This window comes from Eublepharis macularius, chromosome 1 (genome assembly GCF_028583425.1).
Source record: "Eublepharis macularius isolate TG4126 chromosome 1, MPM_Emac_v1.0, whole genome shotgun sequence".
In the NCBI taxonomy this organism is placed as follows: Eukaryota; Metazoa; Chordata; class Lepidosauria; order Squamata; family Eublepharidae; genus Eublepharis; species Eublepharis macularius.
Window position 1 is genome coordinate 123,323,344 of NC_072790.1, and position 20,744 is coordinate 123,344,087.

Here is a 20,744-nt window from a genome sequence, read left to right on the forward strand (position 1 = left end):
CTAATGCTTGTGAAGTATTTTGCTCTACAATCAAAAGTTACTTCAGCTTTTCTTTTCCTGCCTACCTTTATACCAACCCCTACGAAATATTTGGGCTGGGATATAAGCTTTTAAGTGTGGAACAAAAATACTTCAAATTATACCCAGAGACATGCTACCAAAGGCTGCCCATCCCCAGCAAGCAATCTTGTCTGTTTTGGCGGGAAAATCTTCTTTACGGTGGAGTGAATGGGGCATATGTCATAGGTGGCATACAAATATTCTAAATAAACATATAAATAAAACAAATGCAGAAATGATCCCACTGATATCAGTGAGGCTACTTACAAATTAGTGAATGTAGGACTGTAGTGTTGCCAGGTCCCCCAAAGCTAAACCCGGAGGATGGAGAGGGTTGCTGAGGGGGGGGATGTTACCGGGAGAACTTACCTCTTTTCCCCCATGCAATGCACATGCACTCTGGATCATTTCCATGTCTCACTGGGAATGCCATAATTCCCGGTGCAACGAAGAAGCGATCCAGAGTGCATGGAAGTGTCTCTGGGGTGTGTGTGTATGGTTTTCAACCCATTCCCATACCTTTCTCCCTGCTAACCAGATGAATTGTGGCGGAGGCAGAGGCTGGGAATGGGGGTACCCCACCCCCGCTAGGGGAATGGCATCCCCATAGGACTGCCATCAGTGATTGAAAGTGGTTATCTCTGCATATGTGACAGGGTTGCATTTATTCCCACACAGTGGGATTGATGCAGACATGCTCAAATGAGGAAGACAAAGGTGATTTTCCTTGATTCCTCATCATTGCTGCAACCCTTCCATCCTGTGATGAATTTTGTATGTGAGGCTCTTGCAATCCTCAGAGGACAATTTCAGGACAACCAACAGGATGCTGGGGGAAGGTAGGGGAAAAATCTGTTCCACCAACTCCTTCCATGAACTTCTTCAGCAGGATCCAACCCCATACATGAACTTACCTGTCCACTCCAGTCATCTTCAAAAACCTTGCTTCAGGTATCCCCACCATCTGATACTATACAGATGGCAAGCAAACAAAGAAAAGGCCTTCTTGTTCACAGCACTTCATCCTCAGGGAGATCCATCTGTCTCCCACAACTGTTGTCTTCTGCAAGCAGGTGAAAATGTTTTTGTTTCATTTGGCAACCCCCTAGTGGCTGTCACTTGCTCTCCTCCCTGATTTTGGGGTTGTGTGTTTGTGTTTATATGTTTTTACTGAATTATTTTATATATTTTAAATGTTGCTTTAATTGTTCAGATGTTTTAATGTTTTCATGTTCACCACCCTAGGGAAACTATTTGGGTAGAAAAGCAGCATTAAAATATTTTTAAAATAAATAAATATGGTAGATAATGACAAAGTCATTTATACAGGATGATTCACTCTGTGTAATATTAATTAGTTCTATTGAAGCTTGGGATGGATAATGATGACATTAATGGCAGTTGCTTTTTTGGCAGTTGCTTTTTTTTACTTGCTATTTTAAAAATGGTTGCTTTTTTGGCAGTTGCTTTTTTTTACTTACTATTTTAAAAACGGGTGGGAAAGTGGTTGTTTGCAAGAAGTCAGAGTAAAATCATTGAAGAAGAATATGATAATATCTGTCGGTAAGCATGACAGAATAGACTTGATTTGTTCGTAGGATGATACTAATGGGATTCTATTTAGAAAACAGACATTCTGCAATGCCTTTTCACAGCATAGTTCCCCCAGGATCTAAATACATTGTTACCATTATATAATTAAGGCTTCCTGTGTCATTTTCTAGGCAAATTTGGTTTAAATCATTCCTCTGTCCGCTGGCTGAAATTTATTAGTAACAGAATCTCCACTTATAATCATTTTATATTTACTGTGTTCCCACAGTCTTCCAAGTAAGTAAGCAACCAAGTAAAGAAATCTGGACAATCTATGAATATGGTTAGTGTTCCACCATTGTCCTGTTAAGTAAAGAGGATGGATCACAGACATCTTCCACTATACCATGGGTTGTAAAACCAAAGTGGGGATGTAGCGATTTTTTTAAAAAAATCTGATGCAAGTGCAAACCAAGATCACCATTGCTTTGTAAAGAATAAATAATCCACAACAAAACCCTACATAGATCAATTGTTAGGATTCAGTATGATACAGTAGCAGTTCAGGAGTAATATAATACTTGCTTAATTCTTGCTTATCCTTTCATTCCTCAAAGAAGCTTTGGGCCACATCCATAGTTCTTTCCCCCCCGCATATACTCACAACCCTGTGAGGTATGTTAGCTGACGAACCTATGATTACTCAGTTCTATGGCTGAGCAGAGATTTTAATCCAGATCTCACTGGTCTTGGTTCATCTGGGGCTCTGATGAGATTTGTATTTTATTATTAATATTATTTATTATTTAATTTGATTTCTGTTTCATTCTGCCCGCAAGCGGGCTCAGAGCGGATCACAACATTTTAAAATATACAATAAATAGAATAAAATTCGCTGCAATATAAACATTAAAAACCATTTGTAGCAAATGGTTGAAATGTTTATGGAAATGAGACCATCAAATGAAACTGTACATGTTCTTCTGCTGGGTAAGTGCCAGCCCCAACTCTCTACCTCTCCTGTTTTCTCATCCCCCTGCCCCGCCCATTTCCTCTCTTTCTTGGTCCTGTCATGCTCAGCATCCTTTACTGTCTCTGTTTCTTCCCCAGTTCTTTTCAGTTCTGTTAATGATGTATTAGCCACAAGTCCACAACTCTGCGAGTTCCTGTACAATATACGTGCCCAATTTTTTGCTTGTCCCAAACATTGAAAAATAAGGTTTTAAGGTAAAAAGTAATCACTGTATCAGTTTCACCTTTTCTCCTAAGGAAAATGGGTGTCAAAGGGCAGCCAGATGCTCAGCTAGATCTGACTGTGTCTATGAGCAGAACCACAAGTGACAAAAGGCACAGATTGGACACTTGTCAGCTTCCCTCAAGTTTTGATGGGAAATGTAGGCATCCTGGTCTTGCAGCTTCGCTCTCTAACTGCTGTCCAATCGCCTTTTCAACTGTCACTTGTCCAACATTCCGCCAAGCTGCCTACATTTCCCATCAAAACTTGAGGGAAGCTGACAAGTGTCCAGTCTGTGCCTTTTGTCACTTGTGGTTCTGCTCTATGTTTTTAAATCCAGCCTAGGATATAATCGCCCCCCTAAAACACAGATACTGCAAGCTCCAGAGTGGAGTTGTACACAGTGCTTTTGAGTAATAATCACCACCAAGACCTCTAATGGATGATGTCTAGATCTGGAAAAAAATCACCCCTGCCTTCAGGTTCAGGAAACTGTAAGCTGGCCACTGGGGCGGGGGCAGGGGTTAGTTAAGATTAGAGGGCAAGTACTTTCTCCTTTGCTAATTAATCACAAAGTCAGATACACTTTTTAATCTGTGGAAGTGGCAGATCTCATAGCAGTTTTGACAGAGGGGGAAATTCAGGAATGGGGAATGCATGCCTTGAGGAATCCTGTTTGCCTCCTGCCATCAGTCCAGGATACTGTGAGGCTTTAAAGGATAATAGCAATTTGAAGTTAAAGAGGCTGGGGGAGGAGAATTCAATAGGATATAATCCTAATGGATTTCCCTTTTAAGGACTCTTTAAGGTGTGAAGGGGTGCTTTGTTGACCCCTAAGTATGGTGCATCACTCACAGTGCACATCCTCAATTCAAGTCCCACATCCAGATCTCTCCCATATAGTTCAGGGAGGGAGGAGAAGTAAATATTGCCCCAAAGAGTTGATCACTGAGGTCTGGATCTAAGTGAGCAGGAAATTCTTCATCTAACTGAATAAATGATAAAACACAGGACTGTATCACTTGTTCAGTGAAAAGCTACAGGACAACTTCTAGTGCTCAGAGCTGGATTAAAAGGAAGCTGCTTACCATATTCTGCTGTCACTTATCAAACCTGAAGCTAAGCCATCTCATGGTATTGTACCATTGGGAGGGATAGATTTCCCAATCACTCCCCCATCCTCTAATAGCTTGTATGCCTACAACGTGTAATTTTAATGCACGTACTATTTTTGTTGGTTTATTTGTTGATTTATTGTTGGTATTGTTGAGAGAAACGAGAGACACCCTCCTTTGTGAAACTGTATGAAGCCACAGTGTCCAGGCATGTTTGAGTAGGATGTGTCTTTCAGTCGACTGGAAGGAAGTCAGGTAGCTGACGTGCCCAGATGGAATCTTTGAAATATGCATGATAGTAGCAGCTGTGTGTGGGAAGAATGGCCTGAAGTGTGCTGAAATGCAGGAGGAAGAGTACAGGCTCTTTCTTTGACTTGCAGCCCATTCCCTCATGATAGCAGAAAGCTAAGAAAAGTGGTACAAAAGCGCTTTCCCAAAAATTGTACATGATTTTAAAATAGTTGCTACATGACACGAATGGGAGTCCATAATGTGATGTACAGAAAGCCACATGCAAGCAATATTCCCACAGTATAATGGAGCAGATATTATTATCTTATGGGTTTGAAGTACTGTCATTTGTTAACTTAATTCTTTAGGGACACAAATAAGAGCATAGTGGTGCTGGTAGTTACCCTGCTTTGCTTAAATGAATGTTTAAATCATTTTTATAGCATCTTATCCTTAGTGCACAAATGAGTAATGTCAAGGGAATCCAAGTGAATTGTTACCTTGTGTTTCTTTAAGACAGGGTAATTAAATAAATATATCAATAGTTTACTTCCTGGAGCTATATAAAGAATGAATCAAAGACTTAGAGTTATCAAAAGCAGTATTTAAAAGTGCATGTTTCTCTGTTTGACATAGTAGTTCAAAGAGTATATGTTGCTGGAATTGGTGTTAAAAATTACTGGCTTAATTAGTGGTAAACATTCACAGTAGATTATTGTTTTCTAAGTTTAATTGTGTTGATTCATCATAGCTCCAAGTGCTTTGGGGAATTTCAGATATTTTATTGTCCTCCAAGCCCTTCATAACAATAAGAGTTAGAAAATTTTGCTTCCTCCATATTTTTCCCAGCTTCTAAAATTGCTTTGATCCTGAATTTCAGACATCAAAGTGCTCTCCAACTACGTGTCTGGTTTCTTTGTTTTTCACTTGGTAGAGTTTCCGTAATTTTTTTTGTTTGTTTACTCTGGTAGTGCCTATATGGTCACATGATTACATTTTTATGCAGATTTTATATTCACTTTAGATGAGCCAGTGTGTGAAAATCTAGTAGGCAAGAAGCACAGAAAGTAATTGAATCAGAAATTGCAGGGTGAATGAGGACATTTTTAAATGGGACATTTGGGGACAGACACCCAAATATGATTGTTCTTTTGAAGCCAATAAATGGCTACCATCCCTGAAATCCAAAGTGGAATGGTGGGAGTGCCAGTAGTACTTTGTATGAGCTCATGACATTACTGATGTATTCATGCAAGATGCTAATGACCATTCATCAGCACCTCATCGACATGGTAATAAATACCCTTATGATAAAATATCATACTGCAACAAAGATGTTTGCAACAGCTATTCTTCAACAAAATAGGGAGATAGAAACAAATGATAGACTACTATATTTTACAAATCAAAGGAAATTGAAAGTGGGGGCTATGTCTGATTCTTAAAATAACAATTCCTGTATTTTCGGTGCCTCAAAAATCTAAAATCATTTGGAAGTCCAAGCAGCTGGCATGCTGCTTCATCTCAAGGGTCTGGGATCTCTGGAAATGCTTATTTATACTGAATGTAGCAGAGTATGGAATCCCCATGCCTTGGAGGAGTAGAAGTGTTCAAGGAAATGCTGGGTATTAAAACACACAAAAGGGCAAGTGCAAGAGAGGACAGTGCTGTGGGAGAGAAGGCCACACCTTCAAAAATGAGGATGGGGAGCTGCAAAGTCCTGGAAAGCAACAATCTTTTCCCTACCTCCAGGTAGCCAGATTAATCATGTCAAAATGGATAAAAGCTGCGGTTGTTTTTTTTAAAAAAAATCACTTCAATGACATATCTCTCTGCTGTTTTTTAAAGCAAGTATGACAGCCATTCCAGATGGACTGAGTCACCATTTAGTATTCAAAATTGTTGCCGCATCTTTCTCTCTCTCTCTTCTATACGTAAGCTTAACTATATGTATATTACCCCTAAATATGTATATTATCCGTAATCTCTACAACTAAAGCCCCTATGCAGATAGGCAAATCATACAACAGGGTTGACTACAGTTATGATATAAGATTCTACAAACCCTAAGGACGCCCCCCCAAGCCCAAGTTTTCAGAAAAACATGTCGTTTCTTGGAACTAGAGTTGCCAGTCCCCTGCCTCTTGTTTCCTGTTGCCATTTCATATTGCAGTAATCATGAGGAATCAAGATTTTTCCATAGAATTTCCCTTTGATTTCTAGAGATGCTGATGGATCACACACACACACACCCCATTGTTAGCAGTCAGACCCCTTCTCATACTGAGAGGGCAGTTTATAAATGGAATATCATAAACCCTCTTCCTCATATTCTGTAAGCACAGGATGCTGCTTTACTGAAGGCAGAACAGATGCCAACCAGACAGGAGCCTGGAAAATTACCAAGAGGTGAGTCAGAGGCAATTGACTGACTGACAGCCACTCCGTGCCCTGGAGAGATACAGAGATAACAAGATTTCCTTAAAAACCCTTGTCTAATCCCATCAATACCCTGCTATACTTCCCTCACATCTACCTATCCTAATCAACATTATTCAGCAAACCTGTTAGCTTTTCCATCCGGTGCTTACCAGGTCATCAAGCAATATTTTCACCTATAGTCTATCCCAAATAGGAACCATCAAATCTCTCCCAACATCGAGACTGGGGGAAAAAAAGATATATCAGGATATTAAAATTCTGCAGGAACAATTGACAGCAATGGACAATAAAGAATTAGAGTGGAATTTAAAGAGAATGAATCAGAGGTCCTTTGAAGGTGCAAATAAACCTGGGAAATATTTGACGTGGCAACTAAAAAAAAGGAAGGAGAAGAAAGTCATAAGTAAAATCCTAGAAGACAATAAGGTGCTTATGGACCAAGCGGCTATTAGTAGAGCCTTTTTCAAGTTTTATGCAAAACTGTACCAAAAAAAAGAAGTGAGTAAAGATTTAATAGCGGAATACCTGGATAAGATGAAAATCCCGACAATTCCTGAAAAATGGAAAGAGAAACTAAATAGGGAAGTGACGGAAGAAGAAATAAAGGAAGCTATACAATCAACGAAGATAGGAAAGGCGCCAGGACCAGATGGACTAACGGCAAAGTTCTATAAAGTGATGGCTAACGAACTGGCGCCATTCCTGAAAGAGGCAATGAATGGAGCGATGCAAGACCAAAGGATTCCAAGGTCTTGGCAGAGAGACTGAAAGGATGGATGTCGGAATTCATTGCTGAAGAACAGGCGGGATTTTTACCTAACAGACAAATTAAAGACAATTTGAGGACAGTAATAAACGCTATTGAATACTATGACAAGCACTGTGACAAAGAGGTTGGTTTTTTCTTCGTAGACGCGGAAAAAGCATTTGACAATCTGAACTGGGATTTTATGTTTGCCACTATGGAAAAGCTGCAGATGGGAGAAAAGTTCTTCCAAGCGGTTAAGGAAATTTATAGAGACCAGAGCGCAGCAATCATTGTGAATGAGGACTTGACAAAAAAATTGAAAATTTGTAAAAGAACTAGACAGGGATGCCCGTTGTCTCCATTGTTGTTTATCTTGATTTTGGAAATATTGATGACTCAAATACGTGAAGACGATACAATCCGAGGTATGAAAATAAAAGAGTTTTCCTACAAGGTCAGAGCTTTTGCGGATGACATAATGCTAATAGTAGAGGATCCAATTGAAAATATGCCAAAGGTAATAGAGAAAATAAAAGAGTTTGGAGATTTGGCTGGATTCTACGTGAATAAAAAGAAGTCAAAGATCCTATGTAAGAACATGACCAAACAGAAGCAGCAAGAGCTAATGGAGATAATAGACTGTGAGGTGACTAATAAAGTAAAATATCTTGGCATTGAACTGACTGTGAAAAACATAGATTTGTTCAAAAATAACTACGAGAAATTGTGGATACAAATAGAGAGAGATTTAATAAAATGGAACAAATTGAATCTATCATGGCTGGGAAGAATTGCAGCAGTAAAAATGAACGTTCTACCACGTGTGATGTTCTTGTTGCAAACCATACCAATTATTCGAGACTCCAAACAATTTGACAAATGGCAAAGGAAAATCTCAGACTTTGTGTGGGCAGGCAAGAAACCACGAGTGAAAATGAAGGTCTTACAAGATGCGAAGGAAAGAGGTGGCTTGCAACTGCCCAACATAAGACTGTACCATGAGGCAGTATGTCTTGTATGGCTGAAAGACTGGATAACTTTAAAAAACCGTAAGTTACTGGCCCTGGAGGGACACAAAAAAATATTTGGATGGCATGCATACATGTGGTATGATAAAGTAAAAGCGGACTCTTTGTTTTTGCACCATTCTATTCGGAGAAGCCTCTTCACGGTCTGGAAAAAATACAAGCTGTATATGGAAGAGGGAATTCCTTCATGGGTGGTTCCGTATGAAGTAATAGATCCGAGAACTGTCGACAATGAACAGCAATGTCTAACTTACAAGGAGATTACGCAAATACAACATTCAAAATTGAGAATAAAGACAGAAGAAGAATTGTCTCCTTGTTATGGATGGTTCCAGTATAGACAGATCAGAGACCTTTATAATGCGGACTGCCAGAGAGGAGGAATAAGATTGGAAAATTTGGAGTTAGAGGAAGTGTTACTACAGGAAGGCAAGAAAGAAATATCCAAGATTTACAAATTACTTTTAAAATGGTTTACAGTGGATGAAACAGTAAAAGTTCAGATGGTGAAGTGGGCAATAAATTTTCATAAAGAAATAACAATGGAAGCATGGGAATACCTATGGAAAAATATAGTGAAGATCTCAACCTGTACGAACATTAAATGATATACAGATGGTATTTAATGCCAAAGAAAATTGCGCTAGGAAATACCAATATGTCAGACAAGTGCTGGAAATGTAAAAAACATGAAGGATCATTATATCACATGTGGTGGACATGTGAAGTAGCTAAACAGTACTGGGGAGAAATAATTGAAGTAATAAATGAGATTTTACAAATACAAATAAATAAGAACCCAGAACTGTTGCTACTGAACTTGGGAATGGAGACAGTTCCAATGCAGCACAGAACATTGTTATTTTACATGACAGCAGCGGCAAGACTTTTATATGCGCAGAAATGGAAGACACAAGAAATACCAACTGTAGAAGACTGGATTTACAAATTGTTGTACATGGCAGAAATGGACAAAATGACAAGGAAACTTAAAGATCTTGACCTAGGGCAATATATTGTTGATTGGGGGAAACTGAAACAATTTCTGGAAAAAAAATGGTATGTAAAAGGAGAACTGTGGCAGTTTGAAAATTTTTAAAGAATAGTGTTGTAATGACAAGAGAGAAGAGATTTTACCATTTAGGGGGAATGTAATTATAATCTAAGTTTATATAATGTTTAAGGGGATTTTACATTGAATATATGGGATAATGAGAAGGGGTAAACAGATATCTCGATGAGGTATACTATACATGATATATGACATAAAACAACGGGTTAGTAGATCAGACTCTATATATAATATGATCTGTGGCTGTGCTGTGTGGTGATGTGTGCTGTGCTACATTGGTGGCATAGCATACAACATACATATAATATATTACTGTGATATATACTATATTGATAGTGTATTTGATGGAGTATATGTTGAAAAGAAAAGAAATAGAATAAGTTTAAAGTAAGAGATAGGGTGATCTTTGTTATATATTATATTATATTAGTATGTTATATTGAGTTGAGATATACTATATTGATAGTAGGTTTGATAGAGGTTATGTAAAAATAAGAATGTGCTTAGAATAAGAAATATTGAATTAGAGTTGGTAGGGAAATATAAATGAAATAGATCTAAGTAATAAGAAGGGTTAGGGGTTGGAAAGCTGTTGGAAGTCAATAGGGAGGGGGGAGGGAAAGGGTGGGGGTTAGAGCAGGGGGCAAAATGGGATTGTGTCAAATTTGCAAAATTTTCTTTGTTTTACCACTCACTAATAAAAATTTTATTAAAAAAAAATTCTCCCAACATCTTTGTCCACCTCTGGAGTCAGCCATTAGGCCATTATTTTGGGGCAAAAGCATAAGTTTTGCCTGAAGGTATGTTTTGCCTTATAATTGGGCTCCCCAGCCGTGTGCTCTGTGTGTGTGTGTGTCTTGGGACCCACTATATACCAACAGATCCATTTGTACTTCTTCTCCTTGTGAAATACTGGTCATTTTGTTGCTACCTCTGTCTTCAAGACTGGTAACTATTGACCTCCCAAAACTGCTTTCCCCACTTTCCTCTCTTATTTTCTTAGTTAGCCTTGTATGTGTGCTGAGTGTGGTTCTCTGTACATTTGCCTTTTTATTTCTCTTTAATTTAAAAAAAAAACCTTTCCAGTTGAACATCTGCCTGACTTATTTGAGAGTTCTCTAAGGGAATAATCGCCATAAATATTGGTGGTGATTCCTAGTTACCCCCTCTCGCTTGTCTCCATGCTAATTACCCCAGCCAATTAAGGAGACCTCCTATTTGGGTAACAAATTAATGGTGGATCATGTAGGCAACACCCTGTATGTCTGAGCCATGACACGAGCCTTAGAGTGCAGACATAGGGAGATGTCTCCAGAGAAACTCGTGTAGGAGTGTTTGAGTACATATTTGTAGCTCTGTGTGCGTGACGCTATAAGAGCGACTATCGAGGTGAGAATCTTTCCCTCTTTTCATCTCTTTGGCCCGAGTCATTCAGCTGCACCTATTGGACCATGCATCTGTGTGGAAGCGGTGAACCAAAGTGAGGAGAGGGCAGAGAGAAGAAAGCCCAGGTTGATGAGTGGGAGGGGAGGCAAACCAGAATCAGAGTGGCAAGAGGGTGGTGGGGTGGGCAAGGCAGAGGCAGAGGCAGAGAAGCTAGAAACAGAGATTGGTAGGGGAAGCCAAAGGCAGTGATGAGGAGGGGAGAAATGGGTATCCTCTCCTGTGAGTTACCATGCACCCCCCCTTTTGTAGTCTATTCTTCACTTTAAAAAAAGTTTGAATTGGGTTTTTTTGCCTAAGTGTATGATGTGTTCTGAATGAAATACACAATTCGCACATATAATTTCTTGATTACTTATTAGGGAAGGATTCCATCAGATCATTCACTTAAATCAAACTATTTTTTCTGTTGGATAAGTAATTTATTTAGAGAATGTTAGGGGCTTCCCACCTGCTGGAAACTTTATCCTTAAGCCCAGTTTAGTACAGACAGCTGCTATGCATGGCTTTCCCCCTACTTAACTAACTGTCCCAACTGTTATCTAGTCTGTTGCCTGGCCTTTTGCACTCTTTGCTGTTTTCTGGAATGCTGCCCAGGATATGTCAGTAATCACATTTATAATATTGTGTGTAATATAAATATAAGGACAAAATAATGGTTTAGCCTGCAATAAGGAACATGATCCAAACAAAATTAAACCCCAGAAAAGAAAACATAAAAGATGTAATCTGGTTAAAACCTGTTCCATAGAAGCACACATTTACTGAATGGGTGGTATAAATTTAATGAAATTATTCTGCTCAGATATGGATATGGAAAGCAATAAAGACAGATTTTGCATGTTCTGCTCAACAGAAGGATGACAGGGAGTAAGTTCCTATGAAAGTGTACTCTGGAGATCTGTTTCAGGAGCAGGAAGGATTTCCAAAACTACCAGCTTATCAAATGACTAGAAATTGAATTCTGGTGACTTGCAATGAAAACCTCCACTATACTACAGCACAAGAATAAAGAACAAAATGCTGTGGCCTGGTAGTAGAGCACTGGCTAGACATGCAGAAGGTCCCAGATTCTATCCATGACAGGATCCACCCCAACATTTCTAAGAATTTGGGGGCCTCTAAAAATCCAAAATCTATCTCACAAATCTAAATTCTAATAGATTCCCTCTGTCAGCGTAGAAAAAAAATCAAAATTCTTTCTCAAAATTCCACAGAGTCGGAAATTCCTAATCTAATGAATATTGAATTTTCAAATTTTCAGGGAGGGTTTTGGTTTACTGGAGCAAATCAAAATTAGATACTCAACTTTAGCTGCATTAGATCTATACTTAATTTAAAATGGCTTTTTTTGTTGTTGCTTGCCAACTCTGCCTTACCAGTGGCTAAGCTGTTGTGACATTGTGAAATGCTCATAAATATTCCAATGTCCCAGATAAACAATATTCATAAAACTTCCTTAACACCCATATGTCCACTGCAATTTCAGTGATGTTAATCATCTGAGGGTGGGGGGAACCATTTGAGTTACAGCTATTAAGACATATAAACACTTATATGCTGATGAATATATCGAGGAAAGCCTTCTGTGACTTGGACACAGCTATCCATTCCTAGCATAAAACCGGAATAACCATAACTGATATTTTAACTAATACAAATAACCATAACTAATATATTTAACTAACACAGAACCAATTTGCATTCAAAAGCTGTGGGAACCATGACAATATCAACTTCAGTCAACAAAAGAATGAAAACAACACGCACACACACATAAATCCACAGCCACACCAACCCCCTGAAAAGAAAGCAGAATGAACTCAAAGCAACACACACACAGCCCCCACACCCCCATGAAAAGAAAGCAGAATGAACTCAAAGCAGCATACATACACAGCCCCACCCACCCCCAAATAAAAATAAAACATAATGAACTCAAAGTAGCACACACATACACAGAAACCCCTGAATGAAATGAAAGCAGAATGAACTCAAAGCAACTTGGCCTCCTCTGGAGAGCCGGACCCAGCAGCTCTATTTGCACTCACTTTCTCTGTCTCTCTGTCTCTCTCTCTCTCTTATAGAGGAGTGAAAAGAAAGCAGAATGAACTCAAAGCAGCACACATACACACACAGCCCCACCCACTCCCCCAATGAAAATAAAACAGAATGAACTCAAAGCAGCACACACATACACAGAAACCCCTGAATGAAAGCAGAATGAACTCAAAGCAGCTTAACCCTCCTCTGCAGAGCCTGCACCGGGCCCCATCTCTCTCTCTCTCACACTCACTCACTTATTACCCTTGGATTCGATAGAAAATTTTAAATAGAGCCATAAATGTCTTTGAAGGCAAGTTTTTTGTCCTTCATCAAACAAATTTGTAGTTCTCCCCCCTCCCTCATTTCTGTAAGTGATTGAACAGCCAGAACAGAATCTTCTATATGTTTTCTGGCAGATTGATATAGCTCTTAATTCTTCATCAAATCATGTGGACTTTGCATCAATGACAATTTACATGAAACAACAAAAATTTGTTAAATTTTAAAAATTAATGTTTAGAATAATTTTAAGCTAGAGAATGGAAATCTAAAATGTGAGGAAACTCAGAATATAGATGTACAGCTGGATCATGAACTCATATATACTCCACTATCAAGTTGAATAACAAGCCAAAGCCATTTTTAAACATTATTTATTTATAAAATTTATACCCTGCTTTCTGCACGATCAGAGCTACCAAGGCAGCTAACAAATATAATAAAAGCACAAATATAATAAAAACATCTTAAATACCATTAAAAATCAAACAAATCACATCTGAGATTATCTAAGAAAATCACATTATGGTTGCTTTGAAAATTGAAAACAAGCTTGTAGATCTGGCAGGCTTGAAAGGTGAAGGTTATGTGATCTGGCAGGTTTTCAGGCAATTTATGTTCAACACTGATAGAGCTAAATACTTTTTGCTATCATTTCCAGCTGCTGCCTGTTATAGAATAACCACTCCATTCAAGTCTGCCATAATGAACTAATGGATACCATTGCTGGATACTTGTGATATCTAGGATGACTGAGGAGCTGGGGTAGGTCACTAGGTATTATTGCAATTAATTGTAGTCACATATTCATATTCATGAAAGTAAAAGTGTACACTTCTATTGTAACTTTTCACCTCAGAGCCTAGAATATCACTGATATATTGTTTAATTACCTCTTTGTTTATTTCAAGAAGATTTCAGGAGACATAAGCACAATTATACAAATAGGTTACTTATTTAGCTATCCATGGCAGCACCTCCTCACAGATATGTGCAGTCATGTCTAGCAAAGATTCCTATCAATTAAGAGGCAGAGATGTGAGTCTGAGACGTTATCTCATTGTTAAAGTGCTATAAAGTTATACATCTGCCATTTTCCACTCAATTTCCTTCATGCATTAAAAATATAATAAAAGAATAGTAAACCCTAGTATTCGACATGTAGGGTGGGTGGCTACAATTATTATCCCTGTCCTCTTTTTAACCTTACCATATCAGAATGGATGCTTGTTCAGTTTATGATTGACTAGCTTGATACCCATGCTTCGCTATGGTATTTAACTACTTTAAACTACTTTATAATACTTATGGGTATGTAACATTTTTTGCTTTGCATTTTTTTGTTTTGTTTTTTGAGTTGACTTTGTAGTATAATAGCATAGTACCAGTGGTCTCTGGGGAGGGGATGAGGTGTGGAATGTTGCAAGCCCCAATCAGCCCATATATGCAAATGATTTTGAAAAGCTGGCCCAATCAGGGTATAGTGGCCAAGCTGGCAGTGGGTGGGGGTGCCAGCCACACAGAGAAATGATATTCCTTTGTGAAAACACATTTTACTCTTTTTTACCCCCTTAGGGGGTGAATTTCTTAAAATCTCTTCTTAATGGATGTTTACATCATGAAAGGAAAGTTCTCCCCAAATCTCATGTTTCTAGGTCAAGGGGTTTGGGCTAGGCATTGATCAGTCAGTCAGGACACTTGTCTTTATATATATACACTAGCTTGATGCCCGTGCTTTGCTACGGTATTTAACTATTTTAAATCCAATTATAATATTTATGGGTATGTAACATTTTTGGTTGGGGGGGTGGGGTGAGTTGGTTTTGTAGTATAATAGCATAGTACTCGAGCTTCACAAAAGTGTTTGAATAAAGCAAAGTGTGTTGATACTGTAAACTGATGAAGTGAATTTCAAAATGTAACATTTATTGAAGAGATTTTTAAAAGGAAAAGATTGTAGTGCAAGTAATAAAGTGAAAAATACGTACAACCATTTTTTTTCTACTGAAGGACCTCTTTGTAGACCACATTGGTGGTTTCCCTCTCAGGTGCTAGAACCACCAGGCTGCTGGGTGAGCTCACTCTGAAGCAAGCCAAGTAGAACTGCCTAAAAGAGAAGCAGTCCTCCATTAAGTCAATTCCTGCCACCTTCAGTGTCTGCCCCTGGGACTTGATCATCATAGCAAAACTAACAATGTGAGGGCTCCTTTGGTGCAAAACCAGTAACAATTAAGGGAAAACTTTGAGGACACCTTTTTCACCTATTGGACTTGTGGACTATATATTTCATTGTAGTGTTAACTTATTGTAATATTGTAACATTGATTGTATGTGATGACAGGAAGGATTGTTACATAGTCTTCTTATATAAGGTTACATTATATTTGTAAGTATTCCTGTTCATTGATTACATTGCACATTTCAGCACTTTGCACTTTTCATAACAAGAAATATTTTAAAAATATATACAAAAATACTTAATAATGAACTATTGAAGAATCTCTATATATTTTTCCCACTTCAGAGGAGGGTCTTTTCCCTTAATCGTTACTGATTGTCATAGCAAAGCAGACCTTGAGAGGGAACTGCAGTCTCTTGAATTCAAAGGGGTTCTCTGATGGTATGAGTGGTATGTGTGGTATGAACACTGACCCCCCCCCCGAGCATTGCCAGTGAACAGCGTGGCCTCAACAACGTTCCTGTGGAGGGCTTTCACTCGCAGTCTGGTGCCATTGCAGAGTTTGGGTGGGTTCAGGTTCTGGAGCAGCATCACTGGAGCCCCCACTTTGAGGAGAAGCTTGTGGGCTGGGAAGCCAGGAGGGTTCAGCGTGTTGAGGAACTCAATGGGGTAGTAGACCGTGTCATCCATTTGCGCCACTGAGTCCACAGATCTGTACTCCATTTCTGCCCATTCAAGGGAGTTGTGTTTCATTAATGATGGCAGCCTTGTTATTCTTGGGGGTCAGAATGGCATGCTTGCACAGCCAGTCCATGGACTTCTCTCTGATAGTGGCAATATCAGGGTATATCTTGGCTGTTAGGTCTGCTAGGGTCGTCACTACTGTGCCCAAGCCTGCAGGGATGTTCACCTTTCCCTTGGACTCGGGACTTGCTGGTACTTGGCCACTGCTGCTCAGTGCACCACAGGAGTATGATGTACATAATTCTTTGCCGCATCTCTAAGTTGCTTCCTCCTTTTAGCATCAGTATATCTTGCACAATGTCTGCCAGGAGGCTTCTTGGGGGCAGTAAGAGGTGATGGCTGCAAGAGGTGTGAGGTGGAGTTGGACTGAAGGAGGGGTGGTATTGTGGGCAGGTTCATGTGAGAGGTTCGTGTTGAAATGGCCCCTAGAAAGGTCCTGCACCATCTTCCTACGAACATTTAAAAACTCAGTTGCCATACTGACTTGTATATAAAATCCCTATTCAGGAGTCTTGTACTCTCTTTCTTCAACTGTCTGCTGTTTCCTTAACCTGATTTTTACCTCAGAACACAGTTCCACAGCTGACCCATCAGGGAGGGGGTGGGTGCGAGCAAACAGGAGCCTGCCAGCCACAAAAGGAACGCCAGGCCCCACAGAGAGATTGGCAACTCTAGAGGAGAAGTCTGAGAGGACACATTCAGGACACATTCAATGACTCCCAACAGCAACTGTATACTGTTTAGAATGTTGGGGTGATGACCAATCAGGTCTCATATGCAAATGACCTCAGGGAAGAGTGGCTGAGTTGGCAGTTGGCGGGGGCGAGGGGAGAAGAAGCCTGGCAGCTATACAGGAAAACTGTATCCCTATGGAAAAACACATTTTACCCCTTTTTACCCACTTAGGGGGGCATTTCTTAAAATCCCTTCTTAGTGAGCCTCTACATCATGAAAGGAACATTCTCCCCAAATTTCACATTTCTAGGTCCAGGGGTTTGGGCTGGGCGTTGATGAGTCAGTCAGGACACGTGTCTTTATATATATAGATTAGGAAATGTACATCTTTATTCCCTTAGATTGGATGTGTAGTATTTTTTTGAGCTTGTATCAATAGGGATAATTTGGGTGGGGGGGATTGACAAAAGTCTTGGTGCTCAATTTATAAAAGCCTCTGAGATTATATGTCAAAATATTGCCAATGCAGCATTGTCCCTGGGCACACATCTTAGAGTATTTTGTCTAGTTTCTTCCACGGGATGTCATGGTGTTTTTTATCACAGCTTTTGGGATACTATTCCCTGTTGTCATAGATTTCACAGTTAAGATATATTTTTTGTTATATGCCTAAATGTTCTTATTATGAAATTCATAAGATTGTTTCTAGTATGACCTCTTTATATAAAAATGTCTGGCTTAAGTGTCTGGCCTGTGAGGCTTATGGAATTTAAATCACACCAATTTTCTATAGCTCTCTCTCTATAAAAAAAAAGTGATAAGGTATTAGAAGTATACTGAGGATTTCATTTCACAATCCCATTAGATTTAATCCCATCCACAGCTGGGGGGAGTTAGGAGTCCGTTTTGTGTAGGCTTAAGTATTTCCTCAATCTTTGAATTATTCTTTAAACTTACTTTCCTCTTGTATGTTCACATCTGATATCCTCAGTATTTGTACTTGGAGCAAGGTTTTATTTGTGTTCCACACAGCAATAACATAACTTTGGAAGCCCAGTTGGTTGGGCTCTCCTGGACAAGAATTTGAATTTAAACAGATAATACTGGAGAGAATTTTAATTTGATTGAATTAAATTTACTTTCAATTTTAATCTGGCAATCACAGTGCACTTTGTTTTATTATCACAGATGAGGTGCGAATAACTTAGGAGGGCAATTCTCAAGTAGCTGCATTTGTTCTTAACATTGAAGCTCCAGAGACTAGCAGCTGGAGACCAGCTGCCACTCCATCCTTTTTCATTCAAGATTCACTCTCCTTTGTTTTCTATAGAAGCCATTCCCTGCAGCTGTTGTGTAGCTGCAAAGAGCATGAGTTGGATCCTGGGTTTTCTAGAGCAAACATCCTTGTCGCATCATGTTCCTCTCTTGTGGTTTCCTTCTTGCACAGCATCCCACAAGGTTAAAAATATGAATGTGTGGTTTGGCCCTTACTCTCTGTACTAAAGTGGTAGTTTGCTGAAGACATGAGTTGCCCATCTGGTAGTAACTTCACTACTCCATTCATTTAGCCAGAGAATGAACTGCAGCTTCCAGTCTTGCCAGGATAAGGTGAGACCATCCAGCCCTATGAAGCTGTTGATTCTGGCCTGGCTCCTCATTCAGTCTCAGTGCAAGCTGCTTGTGAACTATCCGCCTGTTTTGCCACCTTCTTGCTTCTAGTCCTGTCACTATTAGGTTCCTTTTACAATACAGATTTTGAAATGGGCAAAGTAGTTGTCCTGATTCTATTCCAGTCCCTGTTTACTTCTTTCCCAAAACTCCACCTGCACCAAACTCCAAAATGTCTGTTGCAGTTTCTTTCCGCTGTTTTAGTTCTACTCTAGAGGGTTTTCTAGAGCAAACATCTTTGTAACATGTTCTTCCCTTATGGCTTCCTTCTTGCACAACATCCCACATGGTGCAATTCTCCACTCCACACAAAGATAACCTTTGCCATTTCTGTGCCTGTTTTAGAAAGTGGCTTAATATAAAAAATGTCTAATCATTGAAACAAGCATATTTGGTATTTTTACATGAAAGATAGCATGCATAGATACAACTTGTGGGCTGCTGTTTTGGTGGTGGTGTTTTTAATTTACAGTCCAAATGGAAACTTCGGAAGTCTGACGTTCTCCAAAATGCAGCTGTTTGGATTTGAATTACATACTATAGTGCTCAAGATATATATTTATATATATTTCAATGCAGGTTATTCAAGCCGTCTTTTTTGGGATCTGCGTATTGACTGACCTTTCCAGCCTTCTAACCAAAGGAAATGACAGCCAAGAACAAGAAAGACAACTAAAAAAACTCATTTCCCTCCGTGACTGGATGATGGCTGTCTTAGCTTTTCCTATTGGAGTTGTAAGTAACATACAAAGTAATTAATGTCCTTCCAGTTTGGCTTGGATAACCACTGTATTGTTCTCAGTCTCTAAAAATATTTATTGCACTTAACAAAATGCTCTGAATGATCATTTTATAAAGGAACACTCCTACTCATTTCACACGTCCTGGAAGGATGTGTCATTTACTTATTATATTTGTAAGCAATTTATATCTGCAAAGATCTCACAACAAAAAGTTATTTTAAAAAAATTGTTTCTGCTACGTTTCTTCTCCTGTGGTAGGACAATCTCAACTCAATGGAAATTTCCAAACAGCAAACTGACTCTTTGATTGACAAATAATCCTTAGGCTGAGTGTGACTAAAGAAGATGCTTCTTTAAGGCAGAAAATACTTCAAAAATTTCCGAGCTTGTGTTCAGCCCATGAATCTTTTAAAAGTAGAGTCAGTTCCTTGCCTGCCCACTGGAGCCTGGGACATACATTTACACTTTTGAAGCAGGGCAGGTTCAGGAGAATCTCTCAGCTGTATTCAGTTCAAAGAGAGTTGTCAAGAAGCTAGGGAGGTTATTTTTTATTTATTTTTTTAATTTTTGTATTATAAGCTTCCATCAGGCTTTCCGCCTAGTTTGGGCGAAGTGCAGGGGATCTTAAGTAGGTGCTTGTGCTATTCCTTCATCCTGCTAGGGCTCCATGACAACAGGAGGGAATCCTGCATGCTCTCTTCCTCATCCTCCCATACTTTCACGCTGTGCTCTGTTTCTGATTTTCCTTCTCTTTGCCCATCCCTATACTTAGCGCTAAACCGCATGAGATGAATTACATGAGGATGCTCAAGTGAAGGGAGAGGCAATGTTAGCTGGGAAGAGTAGTTTGAATTTCACCTCTGTCTACAAAGTCGGCTAGATCACTCCTCAGAGAGTTTGTTAATGCCACCTCTCTACAGAGCCAGCAAAGATCCCTCTTCAGAAGGTTTTTTAATTTCCTCTTGGCCTCCTGGAAGGCTCTGTCAATTATAAACCCTCTGAAGAGTGACCTTGACTCTGTGCCCTCTCTTTAATTCTGCATTTCCTTTTTGGAATTCCAACTGCTAGTCACTGCCTGCCCACTCTGTTGTACTGCTCTTTGTCTTGCCTTCTTGGGTTACCAAAGGTAAGCCACTGGGTCATTATGTGTGATATTGCCTGCCAGGCACCCCAATTTATATGCTCTGCAACTCTACTAGGCTGTCTGACTATGCAACATGCAAATTGCTTCCTGCTGCATAACTCCGCCTGCTTTTTTGGGATGCCAGCCGGGCTTTGCCCTGCCTCTGTAATTCTTATTGCCTTATGAGGATGCCAGAGAATGATCTCAGCTTGCTGTGCTACATGAGAATCCACTTGGGTGCAAATGTTTTAAGTTCACAAGCCAAAGCAGTTTCAGGACCAAGACTGAAGCCATACAGATATGGGTCAATATAATCAGAAAAATCCCTAGAATACATCATACTGAGAGCCTTTGCCCAGCTTGCTGTTAATTTAGTAGTGT

General features: G+C 39.4%; 1 protein-coding gene across 3 annotated transcripts in view; it reads left to right on the forward strand.

Moving 5' to 3' along the window:
• Positions 1 to 20,744, forward strand: part of AIG1 (androgen induced 1) — a 154,682-nt gene that overhangs the window by 39,505 nt on the left and 94,433 nt on the right. For all 3 annotated transcript variants that reach the window (XM_054996737.1, XM_054996727.1, XM_054996746.1), the window contains exon 2: positions 19,077 to 19,232. In XM_054996737.1, the coding sequence (XP_054852712.1) occupies positions 19,077 to 19,232 (156 nt within the window). The remainder of the gene's footprint in view (positions 1 to 19,076; positions 19,233 to 20,744) is intronic.